The 15,773-nt window shown below is 38.5% G+C and overlaps 1 protein-coding gene across 2 annotated transcripts in view; it reads left to right on the forward strand.

The window, feature by feature from the left end:
• Window positions 1–15,773, forward strand: part of LOC101156068 (filamin A-interacting protein 1-like) — a 78,012-nt gene that overhangs the window by 29,127 nt on the left and 33,112 nt on the right. Inside the window, exons 2-4 of one of the 2 annotated variants that reach the window (XM_023964838.1) lie at window positions 1,447–1,776; window positions 2,271–2,444; window positions 2,527–2,705. In XM_023964838.1, the coding sequence (XP_023820606.1) occupies window positions 1,462–1,776; window positions 2,271–2,444; window positions 2,527–2,705 (668 nt within the window). In that variant the 5' untranslated portion in view covers window positions 1,447–1,461. The remainder of the gene's footprint in view (window positions 1–1,446; window positions 1,777–2,270; window positions 2,445–2,526; window positions 2,706–15,773) is intronic. The other variant, XM_023964840.1, reaches the window with a different exon arrangement.

Below are 15,773 nucleotides of genomic sequence, written 5' to 3' on the forward strand. Positions count from 1 at the left end.
AATAATGATCAGTTTTGGTAACTTCCCCTTGCCTCAGTCAAATATAAAACAAAGAGAGCAGAGACGACGTGTTGCCAAGGAAACGTGAAAACTGAACAGTGTTTTTGTAAAAAATAAATTTTCTGGTATTATTTACTTTTGTGCAACAAATGTCCAAAATTTCCCAGAGTTATGAATACAGCTGAGCTTGACTGAAGATTTATCCTTATAGTAAGTCATCAAGGAGCAATTTTGGAGTTTTAACAAATATCTGAAAGTGTTTTGCTCTTATAAGTATTCGCTAATTAGGACATTCTTTTTTTGTTTTTCGATAATTAAGAATGAAGTTTTAATAGTTCAAGAAGATTTCAGGGGAAGATAAGAAAAAATTTGTTTTAAGGGCAAACATGAGAGTCAAAGAAGCCAGATTTTTTTTTTTTACTATGGTGGAAATAATGAACCAAGTTATTGAAATTTGACAGTGGATATAGGCAGGCCTAGCACCAGAGGTCGGGCCGGGCGGGGCCCATTCATGTGTCAGGCTCAATCAGCTTTGCACTTTGTGTTGTTGTACCCTAAAATTACCAAAAATGAACATCAGAGCGTGGCAAAAAAAAAAAGCACATAAACAGTAATGAAACTATTTTAAACTTCTTCAGCATCAGCGAGGCAAGTGCAACCAAGTGCCATGGCAATGAGCAGATCAGCTCCACCTCTCTACATCTGCACTTGGATTTAGCCTAATCAAGTGCGCCTCAAACATTTTCAGGGGTAATAGTTCTCTGGAAAATAACAGTTTCTATGGTATCAAGACTGACCCTGGTTAGAATTTTCAGTAAAATCTGATGCTGCCAGCTTTTTTCCATGCAGACACTTTATAATGACTTTATTTGATCTCAGTGAGGTTTGGTGAACTCTCCTTTTTAATGTTTTTATTTACATTTGAGGTTTTAGCTAGGATTGAGTTTCTGTTGTTAGAAGTTTCATGTGTTTAACCCTTGTGCTATCCAAGGCAGTTTACCATTGGGAGTGGGGTCCGCTGGGGCCGACAAGACAGTGCACTGAACCTTTTTTCTTCAATGATTTGTCATCTTCACTGGTGTCCATGGATTACACAAAATCCTCTCCACCTTTATCATGGTAGAGATCCCATGTCAATGTTAGGGTGGGGTCATCTGGACCCCATAAGATATCACAAGGGTTAAAGTGTGTTTGAAAATATCTAAAAATCGTGTAATGACTATGGGTTCCCAAAACGAGTGACGGCCCTCCCAGCTAAACTCTTTAGGAGCAGGATGTGGATGCATGTTAACGTTTTGAGACCAACATTTTGCATTTTCTCTGTTTTGTGGCTCTTTTTGTTATTTTAAGAATGACTATTTGAATATAAATTAGAAAACGCCCACAGGGGCTAAACCTTTGAATATCCACATTGAAGTTCTAAACCAACTTTTTATCTTTTGACAGCACAGGTGGAGCACCATGAGGTCCCGCAGCAACAGTCTGGAGGACATAACCAAGGCCAAGCTGAAGCAGCAGCACCAAACGGACACAGTTAAGCAATCTACAGGGCGAGAGGATCCCTCTGGAAGGGCAGAGCGCCGCAGTCGACAGCGAGAGCCGCCAGACGACACTGGCACCATACAGCGGAACCACAAGACAGCCAAGAACAGCAGCGGTGCTGGTGGGATCAAGAGCTCCAACGGTCCTCCGAAGGCCGGTCGCAGGGAGAAGGGCAGGGACCTTTCCCGAGATGACCTCGTTTTCCTCCTCAGCTTGTTGGAAGGAGAGCTCCAGGTAATGTAAACTGTAAAGGCGACCACGCCGACGTACCTTAATCTGCTGAACCATTCCAGCTGCCAGCAGGCCTGCAGACATGGCACTGACCCCAGTCGGACACAGGAGTCAGACGCTTGAGGCGGACCAGAGCTGGTGTTAATGAAAAGCTAACAGCTGAGGCGACTTCCTCTCACTCTAACGCCCAATTCAGAAAATCCCCTGGCTGAGTGCCTTTATGTGAAAACAAGCCTGCCTTATTAATAACCTTAAACAAGTTCAACAACAAGAGCTCTGCATGAACCTGGGTGGCAAAATGATTTTTGTAGATAAATTGCCAGCCAAAACGAACATTTTAACTTGGAAAGACCTTTTCTTTCCAGCCCTCCTTGGTTGGACATCTTTGACTCTTTAAAACAACCCAAAAAACAAACGGTATTCCTCCTTGCTCCTGCTTGATTTTTACTTTGACACTGAATATTCCTCTAAAAGAAACCTTGTTTCTTTCATCTCAGGCCAGAGATGAGGTGATCACAGTGCTAAAGGCAGAGAAAATTGACCTGGCGTTGCTGGAGGCCAAATATGGTTTTGTCACGCCGCAGAAAGTCCTGCAGGCCCTGCAGAGAGACGCCATCCAGGGAAAGTCCGACGAATTCCAAGAAGACATCTATGAAAAACCCATGGTGGAAGTAAATGCAGCTCTCCTTTAATGAACTACTAACACAAATGTGTTCAGGAGTTCCACTGATGTGACAGATGTGCTTTCTGCAGCTGGACAAACTGGTGGAGAAGCAGAAAGAGACTCATCGGCGGATGCTGGAGCAGCTGCTGATGGTGGAGCAGGCGCACAAGCAGGCACTGTGCAAGATGGAGGATGAGAAGAGGAACCACGGGGAGTTTGTGAAGAAAAGTGACGAGTTCACCAACCTCCTGGAGCAGGAGCGCGAGAGGTCAGAGGGAAAAGGGAGATAAGCTCACACTTCTCTAGGTGTTATTAAATGACTGCTACTTTTAAAAGTGCTCTGGTAATTTGTTTGTTTACAAAGTACAGTTTCATGTGTTTCAATTTAACAGCTCTAAATAATGAGCTTTCTTTCGATTAATGCTATTTTTTATTTAACACATTGCATTGTATAAAAGTCTTCAGATAACTTGGTCGTGTAGCTCTCTAAAAGTCGAGTTGCAGTAAACACTTTACGTCAGCAATCAGTGCAAAACCGATACACAAAGCCGCATTTCTCTGCATCAGAATCAGGTCATTCACGTTGATCATGTAGAGTCGGAGAGCTGTGATACGTCAAGGGGCGTGTGTTGTATGTAGGTGTCGCCGGTGACATCTCCCGTTTTGATCAAACAAAATAGCTCAAATAATAAGCTTTCTTTTTATTTGGGAAAATCTATTTTAAGCCTCTTTTTTGTCAGTTGCAACTCTTGAAGCGACAGTTATCCTGTGTGTCTCTGCAATTCTAAAAAGTCTTATTTTTAACCTTATTGATTGCGTGAACAGTCAAAAAGAGTTACGACATGTCAAAGACCGTATGTTATTTAGGTGTTGCCAGTGACATCTATTGGGTAAAAGTGCTCAGATAATGTATCCTTCACAAAATAATATTTTGATGTGTTTAAATAAACCCCCCTTCATTTGTCCCTCCAAATGGAAAAATATGGAAAAAGTAGTGTCTTTAAAATCAGACAAACAGCATAGCTTTAAATAGCATCTTCATCTACGGAGGTTTGGAAAGGAGACACAATTGCTTCAGCAAAGTTTTTATAGGTTGATTTTCTTGTCAATCAAAAACGCAAAGCATCCCATAACAGAACATAATCCCAACCAAGAAAATCGGACGCATTCCAAAATCTCTTCTGGGCTTTAGAGGGGTCTTCAAAACTAAAAAAAAAAACAATCTAAAACTTTAAAGGAAGCGTCAATTAACTAAACATCAACCTATTTCTATAAAACCTTTAAATCCTTCACTGGTGAAACTTGCCAACTGTTGCAAATTGAGAGAAACTTGAGATGAAATATTCTTGAAAAATTGTTGCCCCGATTCCTCATGTAAATGTCAGCCTTCCTCTGTTTATTGCATCCTCAGCAATATTAAAAATATTACACACACAAGGGTGTGTGAGAGCACAAACTCACAACGCACGCTCAGCAGTTCATTTCCCAGCGGAAACACAGCTGAACGGCGGCCCGTGACCTGTTCGGGACAATCAAGCCGTTGCGCCCAAGACAGGGGTGTTTGGGTTGGAGCCCAGAGCGGTGTGACGACCGTCTGTGCTTTGTCACCGAGCATGTCGGGAGGGACAGGCTGCCATGAAAAATACTCCTATGTCCAGGGTGGCGCTAATTACTGTGTGAGAAGGACTGAAAGATTTATACAACTGAGAGCAAAGCTAAGCTAGCGGCTCTCAGAGCAATCCATCAGCCTGAATGCCTGATGGTTTCCCAGATTACCTTGGAAATAGGTGATGTGTGTACTTTGTCACCCTTGAATTCACTTGTAGACATACATCTTTATTTAGAGATGGAACAAAGGGAAAATAAATTACAGTATAAAATGACACATCTTAAATTATTTGTTTGCATCTGAATCTGAAATTATCTTCTTAGTACATCTGTCCTGAAAGAAAGCGTTTTGCATAAAAAAAAGGCTTTTCTTCTTCTAGTTTTTGCGTGTATTCAAATAAAAATTGATTTTTTTTCCCGTTCTAATTACTTTGTTTTTTTTCGTGCAAAATTTTTAATTTGCTAATTAATGTTTTTACTTGAATTTCTTACAAAACAAACCACATCTGCTCAGGAAAACCGTTTTAAAGTGAAGGATAAGGACACATGTACAACTTGCAATCCTTTAACACACTAAATGGAAGAGTAATGGTATTGTTCTGTGGAGTTTGTTTTAACAGTAATAAGTACTTGCGATGTTTTGGTAATAATTTATGGTGAAATATGTTTAAAGTTAGTGTTTTAGGGCATCAGAGGATTCTGTAGATAACTGCAAAAACAACAAAAACATTTAAAATGTTAAATTGATTTTAATTTAAAAATTACTTGTGACAGCATATCTAAACATAACAATGGAAATGGAACAATTAAATTTGATTTTAAAATCATTTGGAAACAATAATACATGTGAAATCAAAGTAGAAATAAACCATGTATTTATTAGAGTTTGGTTTTTATTATATTTAATGCATTGATGTGCTAAAAACTTCCCTAAAGCCTAATTGTTCTTGTTGTATTACTTCCAATTTACAAAGTAGTACGTAAAAAAGGTCATGATTAAAATTAGAAAAGAAAAAAAAAACGAATTAGTCCACAAATGTAACCTTTTACAAAGACCCAGAGCTCATTTACTAAAAGGTTAAGACAAGAATGAGAGAAAACTTTGATCATCTGAAAAAAAAAACATGGAGGTAAAAGCAAGAAACAAATCTTGCTTTTACATTTAAGCCATTCAGCAGCTTCTGTTAGACACAACACTCCTTTCAAAATATTGTTACAGGCGGGTTAAATAACCTAAAAAAAAGCCACTTATCACTTGTTTAAGGGAAGCTCAAACAGCCTTGTATGATTTAAAAGCAGCTGCCATTGCTCAACATTTATGGGTTTTGATTTCACTCGTTAATACACTGTACAATGATCCACTTCAGCTGCAAACATTCATTTTTTTTTATTTCCCCCCGAAAAACAAGTAGTGATTACCTCCCAGGGTACATCTAGAGCGTCTGTCTCCTAAAAATAAAAATGTTCATTTAAAAGCTACTCCTTTATTTTTTATGTTTTGAGGCCTCTTCCTGCAGGAAGCCTGAGATTGACCTCCTTCTAAGAATCACTAAAAGGCTTATAAATCTGTCTGGTGGGGGGGTTTGGGGATGAACTCAGCTCCTTTCTGATTGATTGTCAATAGAGCAGCGGTCCGCCAAGGATGACCTCATTGTACGCCAGGTACTGCGGTAACAGCAGCACCCTTACCATCAACAGATGTTCCTTCACACACAGTGAGGCCTCAGCAGGCATTTTCCTTCACTTTGTTCTTCTGAGCGAGAGCACGGGAAGGATTTTACGACCATATGTACCCTCTGGTGTCATGTGTTGTATCAACTAAAAAAAAAAAAAAAAAGCTCCAATCTGAAGGGATTAGGCTAATGCTGTGCAGTGACACTGTAAGCACATAGAAACTGTACAGTTGCGTGTTAAGGATGACAGCAAGTACCGCAAAACATGAAAACCACGAACTCTGGTGATGTAATGTCAGTGAAATTCACACGGCTTTTCATGGGTACGGTGAAGTCAAATCTGGTATCGTTTTAAAAGAAAGCTCACAGGGAGCTGTTTTAGTTGTAGCTTTTGACTGATCTATAAAAATGATCAAGTAAACGTAAATGCTGGCAGATTAAGAGTAGCCCATTATATATTTGTAGCATCCTATAAATCCAAGCAAGAAGAAGTTTTAATAGACAAAAAAATCTCCATCCGGGTTAAGGAGGAACTAATTTAAAAATACTAAACTTAACATGTGTAACGAATGTCGATCATAAAAAGTTCTAAAAAAGGTGCAATAATCCTGTGTGTCTTGGCTTAGGTGATGCAGATGGTTGATTGTTGAGTTGATTGGACAAAAACCTACACCAGGTATGTGACACTCGTTCTAGAACACGTGTTTAGCGTGTTCTTGAATTTAGCCCACAGTGTTTAAATTGGACAAGCGGGGAGGGGCTTCTTCTCTTTTTCTACTGTTTACAAGCGCATGTCCGTCACCTGCAGTTGCAAGAGGCTTGCTGCAAAATGTTGAAGCCATGCAAATGTTGCAAACCTTGCTCCTGGCTTATTCTTTCACAGCTCTATTCCCATATATGAATGCCTGTCAAATAATTTCGGCTGGGCACAAACCGCAATTATTAATTTCTCCTCCGTAAAATATGTTTTAATGATTGGCACTTCCCTGAAATAAAAGGATCGCCATTCATATGTCACTACCAAATCCAAGTTCCTGACTAGTCAAAGTTTGACCTAGTTTAACTCTCAAAGAGCGTTCAATGCCTAATAGCCCGAAAATGGTCGTAGGAACTTCAGTTGTAGCAACATGTAAACATGGTCGCTCAAGATACAAATATACGCAGATTTACTTAGACTTTCATTGACACGTGTAAACATAGCTTTACAGTAATTGTAACACGTCCACTACTATTGTTTTTTTGAAAGATCTAAGAAGACCTTTGAAGGGGATTCAAATTTCATCAATTAAAGATGCACTCCAATGGAAGTGTTTTAACATGTTTTGTTGTATTTTTTGATTAAGTAGGACATATTTAAAGAAAAGTAAGCTCAAATCTGAGTATTTCTTTATTTGAATCGTTAATAATCAGGAGTAGATGAAAAAAAGCTGTTTGAAAAAACAAAAACAAATTTGTTGCATAGAAAATATGGTGGGCAGGGCGCAAGCTCCCCGCTCCCGCTTTTTTTCCACCGCTGATGTTAGGTTAAGGGTGTGAGGGGTCTGTAAGCTAGCAGGACAGCACGTAAACAAAGAGCTCTCAGTTATGGAAAAGGGGGTTGGGGTTGCTCCGTGCCAACGGTCCCACACACTAAGAAGCAGATTTTTGATTAACTCCTGCAGCTCTGCAGAAACTGTCATTAAATTTGACACAGGATCCTTTACTATTTTGGCTAAAATCGGCATAATCATCATTAAAAGACCAATGGGAACACTTTAACAATAGATCAAAGGATGATCAGAGTGAGTCTTTAATTGAAAGATTCCACCCCATTCCTGGTTTTTATCCATTTCAAAAGAAATATGAGCTTAAAAAAAACATTTTTTGGGGTTTTTCATTTGAAGTATCAATGCCATTTTCTGACGTTTATTAAATTGTATTTATTGTAAGCAATATCCGTTAGCATTTTCTAGTGCATAAGCAAGCGAAACTAATTTTGTGGCAAAGCTGTAAAATCAAACTTCATACTTAAAAAAGTATGAACTAATCATAAAAGACTAGCTGTTTTTTTGTCCAACGGAAAAAAAAATTGGTTTTAGATTTAAAAAAATCCATCTGCCAAGTAATCTTCACTTATTTTGCTAGATCAAAAGAAAAGTAATTGAGAGAAACAATTTTAGGCCACACAAAATAAAGTAGCTGCAAATATAGGAACATATAATCTTTATATCCCAACAGTTTACAGAGCACAGACATTATATGCTCATGCCATCTGGTTAACTTAAACAGAGGACAGGCGTGATGACATCACTCATGTGGATCAGTTTGAGGACATTCCTCTGTGATGGCCTCACCATTACGCCTGAGATGCTTATTATCTAGACCTGCCCTTCTCTTTGAAACCGGCTCTCTATTCTTTTACGATCTGCGATCTTTGGATATTAATGAGGGCTGTTCAAGCCTCTGCAAGCTAACCCTGGGTGGCAGGTCTTGAACTTTGTGTTTTTTGAGCAAATGACGACATGTTTTAGGAAGTTGTGGAGCAGCTGCTGCATTGTAAATACGCGAAGGTCATGTGCAAACACGAGCAGGATCTGTCGGCACTTAGGCATCGTTAAGATTTTATCCGTACTCTCTAAACCAATAGGGAAAAAAAGCTCCCTTATTCATCAGGTAGAGCAGGTATTTGATGGTGGAGCTCCCAGCAAAAGTTGTTGCATATTTCCTGACTCTGTGGAGGAGAACACCTGTATTGCTCCAATGAATCACCCCTAGAAAAGTCTCTCAGTGTACTGAATATTAAACATTCCTGTAAATGTTTTCAATCTGCCGAAAGATGAATGGAGATCAAAGAGGTTAGTTTTGCCATAAAATATCCTATACGTGAACTCTGTAGTACATTCTGTGAAGTTTTAAACAGTTCCTTATATGGAAAAGGAAGTTGTTCCTCAAACATTGAGTGGCATAACTTAGATATTTGCAGTTCTGCTTGCTGAAGCTGGATCTATTCATGTCTGGGTCAGTTATCACACAAATGCAACACATTCAACAGCGCTCCTTAACCTCGCATGACCTGACACAAGTGGGAATAGTTGGTTTAAAACACACTATGCTACTTTGTCTCCAGATGTGGCAACACATCCCTGGCCTTAGGTAACACTGAGAGCTCTAAATATTTTTCATGGAGTGCCTGCTGGAGCAGCCCAAAAATGTGGAGTGGAGTTTTGACTATACGGTCTTAGATCATGCAAAGTTCAGACATCCGGGAGGAGTGCAGCTGTTTCTTCTCCACAATTCAAAAGCACAGTGAGTAGGTTCTGACCTCTGAAGAGAATACCACGTGCACAACTTCATGGTGAAGTCATACAGTCGTAGCATTACATACACTTGATGGGTAATTTCTGACGTCACCCACTGGTTTCTGCCAAGCAGATTGTAGTACACTCCACCCGCCTCAACAATGTGCCTAAGCTGGAAGTTGGGGAAAAACTGGAAATTTCTGTTGGGCCCATGCACCTGGATATTAGAAAACCGCATGCACATTTGACCTCTCATCATGTTTAATAAAGGATTCTCATAAATCAAAAAGATCCTTAAAAAAATTGGAAATAAGTATATTTTTAGGGGTAAAATCTGATTTTTTTAACCCTTGAATTAATAGGAAATTGCTCATTTTTGACACCAGCCCCCACTGTTTTTTTAAGGAACTGCAACATTTGGTACCCTGTGGTCCAAGTCAGATAGGAGCATATTACAAGGTTTCTGGGTAGACCCCAGACTACTGTTATTTATCTCAGCTTTTTTGGAAATGCCTTTGTCCACTTCCAGAAGAACTGAACAGAACAAGGGATGGATGGATGAAGGGATGTACACTTAAATGGCTGACCCTAAGAGTCCTACTTATAAACTGTTTTTTTTTTCCATTACAGAAGTTTAGTTTCTAACTTTTTAAGTCTAAATCTGACCCCAAATTTACAGCTTTGTTAGCACAACAAAATGTTACAAATGTTTCAAAACAAGACGTATTTAGGAACAGAAATGTATTTAGAGGATAATATTTAAAGCCTCAGCTTTGTCAATATGCTGTTCTTTCATAAAAGTAAAAAAAAAATATGTTGTACAGATTACTTTACGGCAAGGATTTTTTTCAGCCAAAAGGTTTGGATTTTCAATATTCAAATCAAACCAATCTTTATTTATATAGCACTATTCATATAGAACACCAGAATAAAAACATAAAACAACCACAACAATATAGAACTTTAAAAAATATAAGCCCCTATCCCCACCCCACACAGAGCCTCTAATCCCCTTCATGTTCAAATATTGTAGTCATTAGCTGTTTCCATAACACATATGCGCAAAACTATCAAAATTCTACAAATGTCGAAAAAACACAATTTCACAATTACACTATTTCCATTAAATCCTAACTGTGTGAATAAAGAATAACCTACTCATGCGATATGTCATTAAAAGCAGGGTGATGGGTGTGAATAATACTTTGATTTACAGCAGATACATTCAAATTTCTGCCACTCCACTAGCGCTCATCATCTATTAAATAAGGTGTTAGCGATTTATTCAGGCCAAGGAGCGGCAAGCTCCTTACACGTGGCCTCTCACAGTCCCAACCGGGAAAGGAAAACAAAGACGTACATGGATCTATTTGTCTACAAGTCCAGCCATCAGAATGAAGTAAAGCAAAGAGCTTGTGGCCTGCCAATTGTAGCTACAAGCTTTTTTAAACTGCATTTTTTTCGTCAGTTCTTGACTCACAACGATTTGAATAAAGTAACACTCAGACATACAATTTTAAGCATAATTTCCATCAAAAAATGTCCTCCGTCATCAGAAAAAGTACATCTTACAATCTCCAAAAACACAGTTTTCCTCAGAGTGGATCTTTAACTAGGATTAAGATTAAACAGAAGATAAGAAAAATAATGAAAAGGAAGACAAATGGGACCACATTCTGTTTCGTTTACTTACTCTTAGTGGATGTTTGTGTATGAGGACATTTGTCCCTGCAACACTCCCACACAGAAGGAAAATCTGACAAGCCACTGACCCAAATTGGGCTGGTCAGTAAACACTCCCTTCTCCTCTCTGGTCAGATAACAAGCTGATTTCTCCACAGTCTTCTTGACCTCAGTCTCATTTGTCTAAATCTCCTCCAATAAAGTTGATGATATTAGGGGAATTCATACTCCTCTCCTCACAAGAACGACAAGGCCTAATCTAAGTTCAAGGGTTAAGGTTAGTATACATGCTTTACTTTCCATAGGTTGCAAAACCCTTTTAAAACATCAGTTTGTGTACTTTTTTTTATTTCAAAGGTCCCACATGTTTGAAGGTGAAACATATGAGCTTATAATGCAAGTCTGCAGTGTGCTCCATAAAGGAAAAATTAAAATCAGCAACAGATGTTTATCAGTGGCGATGGAGACGAGTTCCAACATCTGCATTTCACACATGTGCAGGTAGCCCTCAAAACGCAAATATGCATCACATGTTGGCTCTTAAAATGAACTGTGTTTGCACATCAAAATGGTCCCTCCATTCCATCTGTAAACCGGGAGGGTAATTAAAGCCAGCGATTTTTCATCGCATGACGCAATGTGATTACATCTCCCTGACAGAATGCAGCGATTAGACCTCACCAACCACAAGAGCTCCAGAGTGGCTGCTTGTACTTTTCCCAGCCATTTTAGGGCTTGTTAGCAAAGAAGGATCAATCTTTAAATAAAATACAGCAAAACGGTTTTGTTTTTATGTTGTAGAGTTTTTGCATAAAGTCTTAGAATTTCAAAACATCTTATTTTGCTCATAATTTACTTTGGTTTTTACCACTTTTTATTGAACTCTTTTGCTTTTTAATGGTCTAAAAACCCACTAAGAAAATCTTTTGATCGATGTAAAAGCTCTTTTGATTATGCCATTTTTAAGGACAAAGTTCATTAAAAATTCACCTCTGAGTTGTGAGACAATATTGGAATTTCCAGTCGTACGGTTTGGAACCTGATGCCACCTCAAACGAGGAAAACAAAGACATACATGGATCTATTTGTCTGAAAGTGGATGAATCAGAATGGAGCAGAGCAGAGAAATTGTAGTTTATATGTAACAATTACATCTTTTTTGTCCGTACCTGACTGAATAAGGAAATACTCAGAAAGAACATTTTAGGCGTAATTTTCTCTTTATATGTTAGAATCAGCTTTATTGGCCATCAAATCTGGCACCTGTGATTTATGCTTTTATGTTAAGGACAAAGCATACAGAGACAAGGCATTAGTGGGCTTAAAAAATAAAACTAGTAAGATAAGGATAAGATAAAGGAATTTACAATATTTAAGCCAGTTCAAAAGTTCTCATCCTCCATCAGAAAAATGCCACAAGAAAATGTTAAAAACATCACTTTCATCGGAGTGGGTCTTTCAAAGTAGAAGTGGTTTTACCAATCAGGCTTGAATCCTTTGACATGTTAAAAAAAAACAACCGAACGCTCAAGTTGAATGGACTTGACAAATGACTCGTGTGACTGGGAATTTGCAGGAGTGATGTATGAGCCATTCTTTTATTTGTGAAGGGAAATAGCACCAAGGGTGGAGAGGAGTAGTCAAGGAGTGGATAAAAAAACTAAAAAAGCAGCTAATGTAGCCTTAGCATGACATTCTAAGGCTTGCTGTGAACCGTGTATGGCCTCTGCCAGAGCTGTAGACAAATGATCCGCAGACTGAAGCTGCAACAGGCCGCATAGAGCAGGGCAGAGTTGACTTGGCAACGGATACTTTTACAAGCCAGGAAAAAAAACTCCCATTGCGTTTGTTCAGGGTGCCATTTTGAGTAAAAGTTTGGCATACCAGGGCAACAGAAGTCCATTTTCCCCCCTCCACTCATGTCCTGTCAGGCTGGAAGGAAGCAGCAGCGTGAAACTTTAGGTCCTAACAGATGGCAGCTGCAGCGCCTGAACAATAGGTCTGTGGCTGTGATCCGTGCCAAGGAAGTCGTGATACTGAGTGAAATATGAAGGCAGGAAGGAGCCTGCCTGCGTCTGCTAAAGCTAACATCTTATTTTGGTGAATGTACATGGTCAGGCTGAACTGTGAAAACAGGGGAAGTAAATCATGGTGGTGACAGGTGAGTCTTTTCTTCTTGACAGAAGTGGAGTCTCTCAAATGGACTTACATAAGCAGTATATGGTTGTTTGTAGTCAGGTCTGTATGCAAAATGGAGCATACTATACTTTAAGTCTATAATAAGTGATATACTAAACATAACTTATCTAATATTTTGTATGTGTTATTTATTGGGTTTTCACCAGGGACTGTGGCTCCTGCACCGCCCAAAAACATGCTCATATGTTAATTGGTCAATCTAAATTGTCCCTAGGCATGAATGTGAGTGTGCATGGGTGTGTGATTGTGGACACTTTACCCTGTGACAGACTGGCCACCTGTCCAGGATGTCCCCTGCCTTCGCCCACAAGTGGCCGGGATAGGCTCCGACAGCCCTGTGACCCCGAAAGGGAACAAACACGAGAAAATGAATGAATAAATTAGGATATTCTTGAGATTTATCCTGCTGTCTAACATTATTATTTACTTCAAAACAAAAACAAAAAAACAATAGATTTAAGAAACTCTTTTTGGTAAAACAACAGGTTTTACAAATATAATAAAAACATTTGAATCCTTTCATTTTTTTTCTTTTTTTACAGGTAAAAGGTCCAACACATAAGAGTTTCAAATATGATTAAAATGAATAAAGTTTGGTCTTGATTACAGAAGGGGTTTATTCAGACATACCTCTGGCTTGTCTGAAGATTCATAACTCCTGTTGTTAAAGTAAAATAAGTCCAACACAAGAGGCCCTCAGCTCTCATCTGTTTGCCCAGCTGTTGGACAGGCCAAGTTAAAAAAAACAAAAAAAAAAAGTATTTTTCTGGTCTCAAGCTAAATGGCACCCATAAACCAGACCAACCTTTATGAAAGCCTTTTAGGGCAGCCTAACATTTAAATTAATGAAATATTTTATTGTATTTACATTCTGTAAAAGTCATTTAAAATATTAGAACATAACATGCCATATTTGGTTGTCCAGGGTTTAAAGTGATTTCTAAAAATCGAATCTGTATAATTTAGTACTAATTTTTTTTTGCATAACACAAAAATAATGGTGCAAGGTTTTTTTTAGTTTTTAGTTGTTGACTAAATTTAAACAAAGTGGATGCAAAAGGAACTTTGGCAAAATATGTAAAAAAAAACAATTATGAGGAAATAAAATTAAAAAAGGAAATACCCCTTTGCTTTAAAAGCAGAATCTCTGATAAACCTGTTTAGTTTTTCATTACATTTTTACAAAAACAAAATAAATCTTTAAGGGCTGGAGATTTTTTAAAAGGCTTTTAAGTTTTGGACCTTCATTGCTACCCCAGTTACTGCTCATGTGTTTTACCTAAGATCAAGGTCAAGCTTAAAAATCGATTCCATTGCTCTAAAATACTAAGAAATAACCAATTTGTCTAGTTTGTTGTATCACGCTGGTCACAATCAAAGTGACAGCTGTTTATCTAAAGAACTGTTTTGATTTTCAAATGTTGTGGGTGAGCATAACTACAAAGTCCCATTCTTCAAAATTGGATGAAGTTCATAGAAAAAAAAAAGTATTTCTAGGGGGGGAAGGTATATTTTGTCTGTAGATCTGTTTCTTTAGGCCAAAAATGATTCCTTTAAGGGAATTCAAAGACCTTCTTGTACACATAAGGATCAAGTTTACACTACTGTTTTGTTGTTTCTAGCACAGGTAGCAACCACGGGGCCAAACAAACATATCTACAACAAAACCCACACAGCAGGTCGACCAACACCCTGAATTCACACCCAGTTTCCCCTCTTTTGAATAGGCAACCACTGATTAGAATTTATGTGTTTGGCTAATTTGGAAATAGCTTTTTTTAAACTTTTTAATGCTTTTACGACGTGTCAGAGAGGTTTGGTTTTAATCAAACTTGGCTATAGATGACTTTTCCTTGACACCAACAAAAAACAAAAAAAAAACTGAGATCACGCAGAGTTGTTACAAACGAATAAAGCTTTTTATTAGTGGTGAAGAGAAGCTGCATTTTCTTGTAGTCGGCTGTCTTTCTCATTTAGGACCTCAAATGAGTTTAAGTATATCAGGTTTTCTTCATTGGTACACATTTGTGTCCAACAAAAGTTTGCTTTGCCAAGGAAGACAGCGGTTGAGTGTCAAGCTGTGATATAGATATCAGTCATTTCGAGCTTTGGGCACCGAGGAACAATGGGGAACTGTCAGAGGGACCACCCGATCCCAGTTCATCCAGAACTTTGACAAGAAACCCCAGAAACCAAGAAATAGGAGCCACAGGTGGGTTTTAAATTCCCTCCTAACTGATCTGATGTAAGGTGCTGGAGATGATTGATGAGAGATTGTTTTTTTTTGGGAGGTTATGAGGTTGGAAGACAGTTGGCAGCGTGCCGTTTCTCACATTTTCTTCCTTATTATTAAACCCAACGGGAAATTGAAAAACTGTACTAAGATTTTTCTTAAATGCTGTAGATAAAAAATAACAGTGTTTTAATTGTTTCATCTTTTACAAGCCTCTAAAGACCTTTAAAAACTCGCAAAAAGGCAACTTAACTTTCTGTCTTTTGCATCTCAGGAGCTGAAATCAATGCCAAGAACATAAATACTGGGAGGCAACAAGCACAATGGCCCCCATGGTTCATTCTCCTTATTCCTGAACCACAAAATAAAGGGTCAATTTCTTAAAGCAGCTGTTTCATAACAGCGAAACAAAACAGGCTGCCCTTTCCCCCCCTCTGAACCACATTCTTCCTCTGAGTTTTTTCCAAGTATTTTCAATGTGAGCCCAAAGCTGTAATTACACAGCATTTCTCCAAAGTCAACGGATGCCGTCGAATTAATTGTATTCTAGAATCTCTTAATTTAAAGTGCAGTTGACCCGCTGCAGAAACTAAAACAGCTGCTTGTGTCCTCAGAAGATGGAGGGATAGAGACATCCAGAGAGGTTAAAGCCTCACCCTTGA

The sequence above is a fragment of the Oryzias latipes genome, chromosome 2 (assembly GCF_002234675.1).
Source record: "Oryzias latipes chromosome 2, ASM223467v1".
Classification (NCBI taxonomy): Eukaryota; Metazoa; Chordata; class Actinopteri; order Beloniformes; family Adrianichthyidae; genus Oryzias; species Oryzias latipes.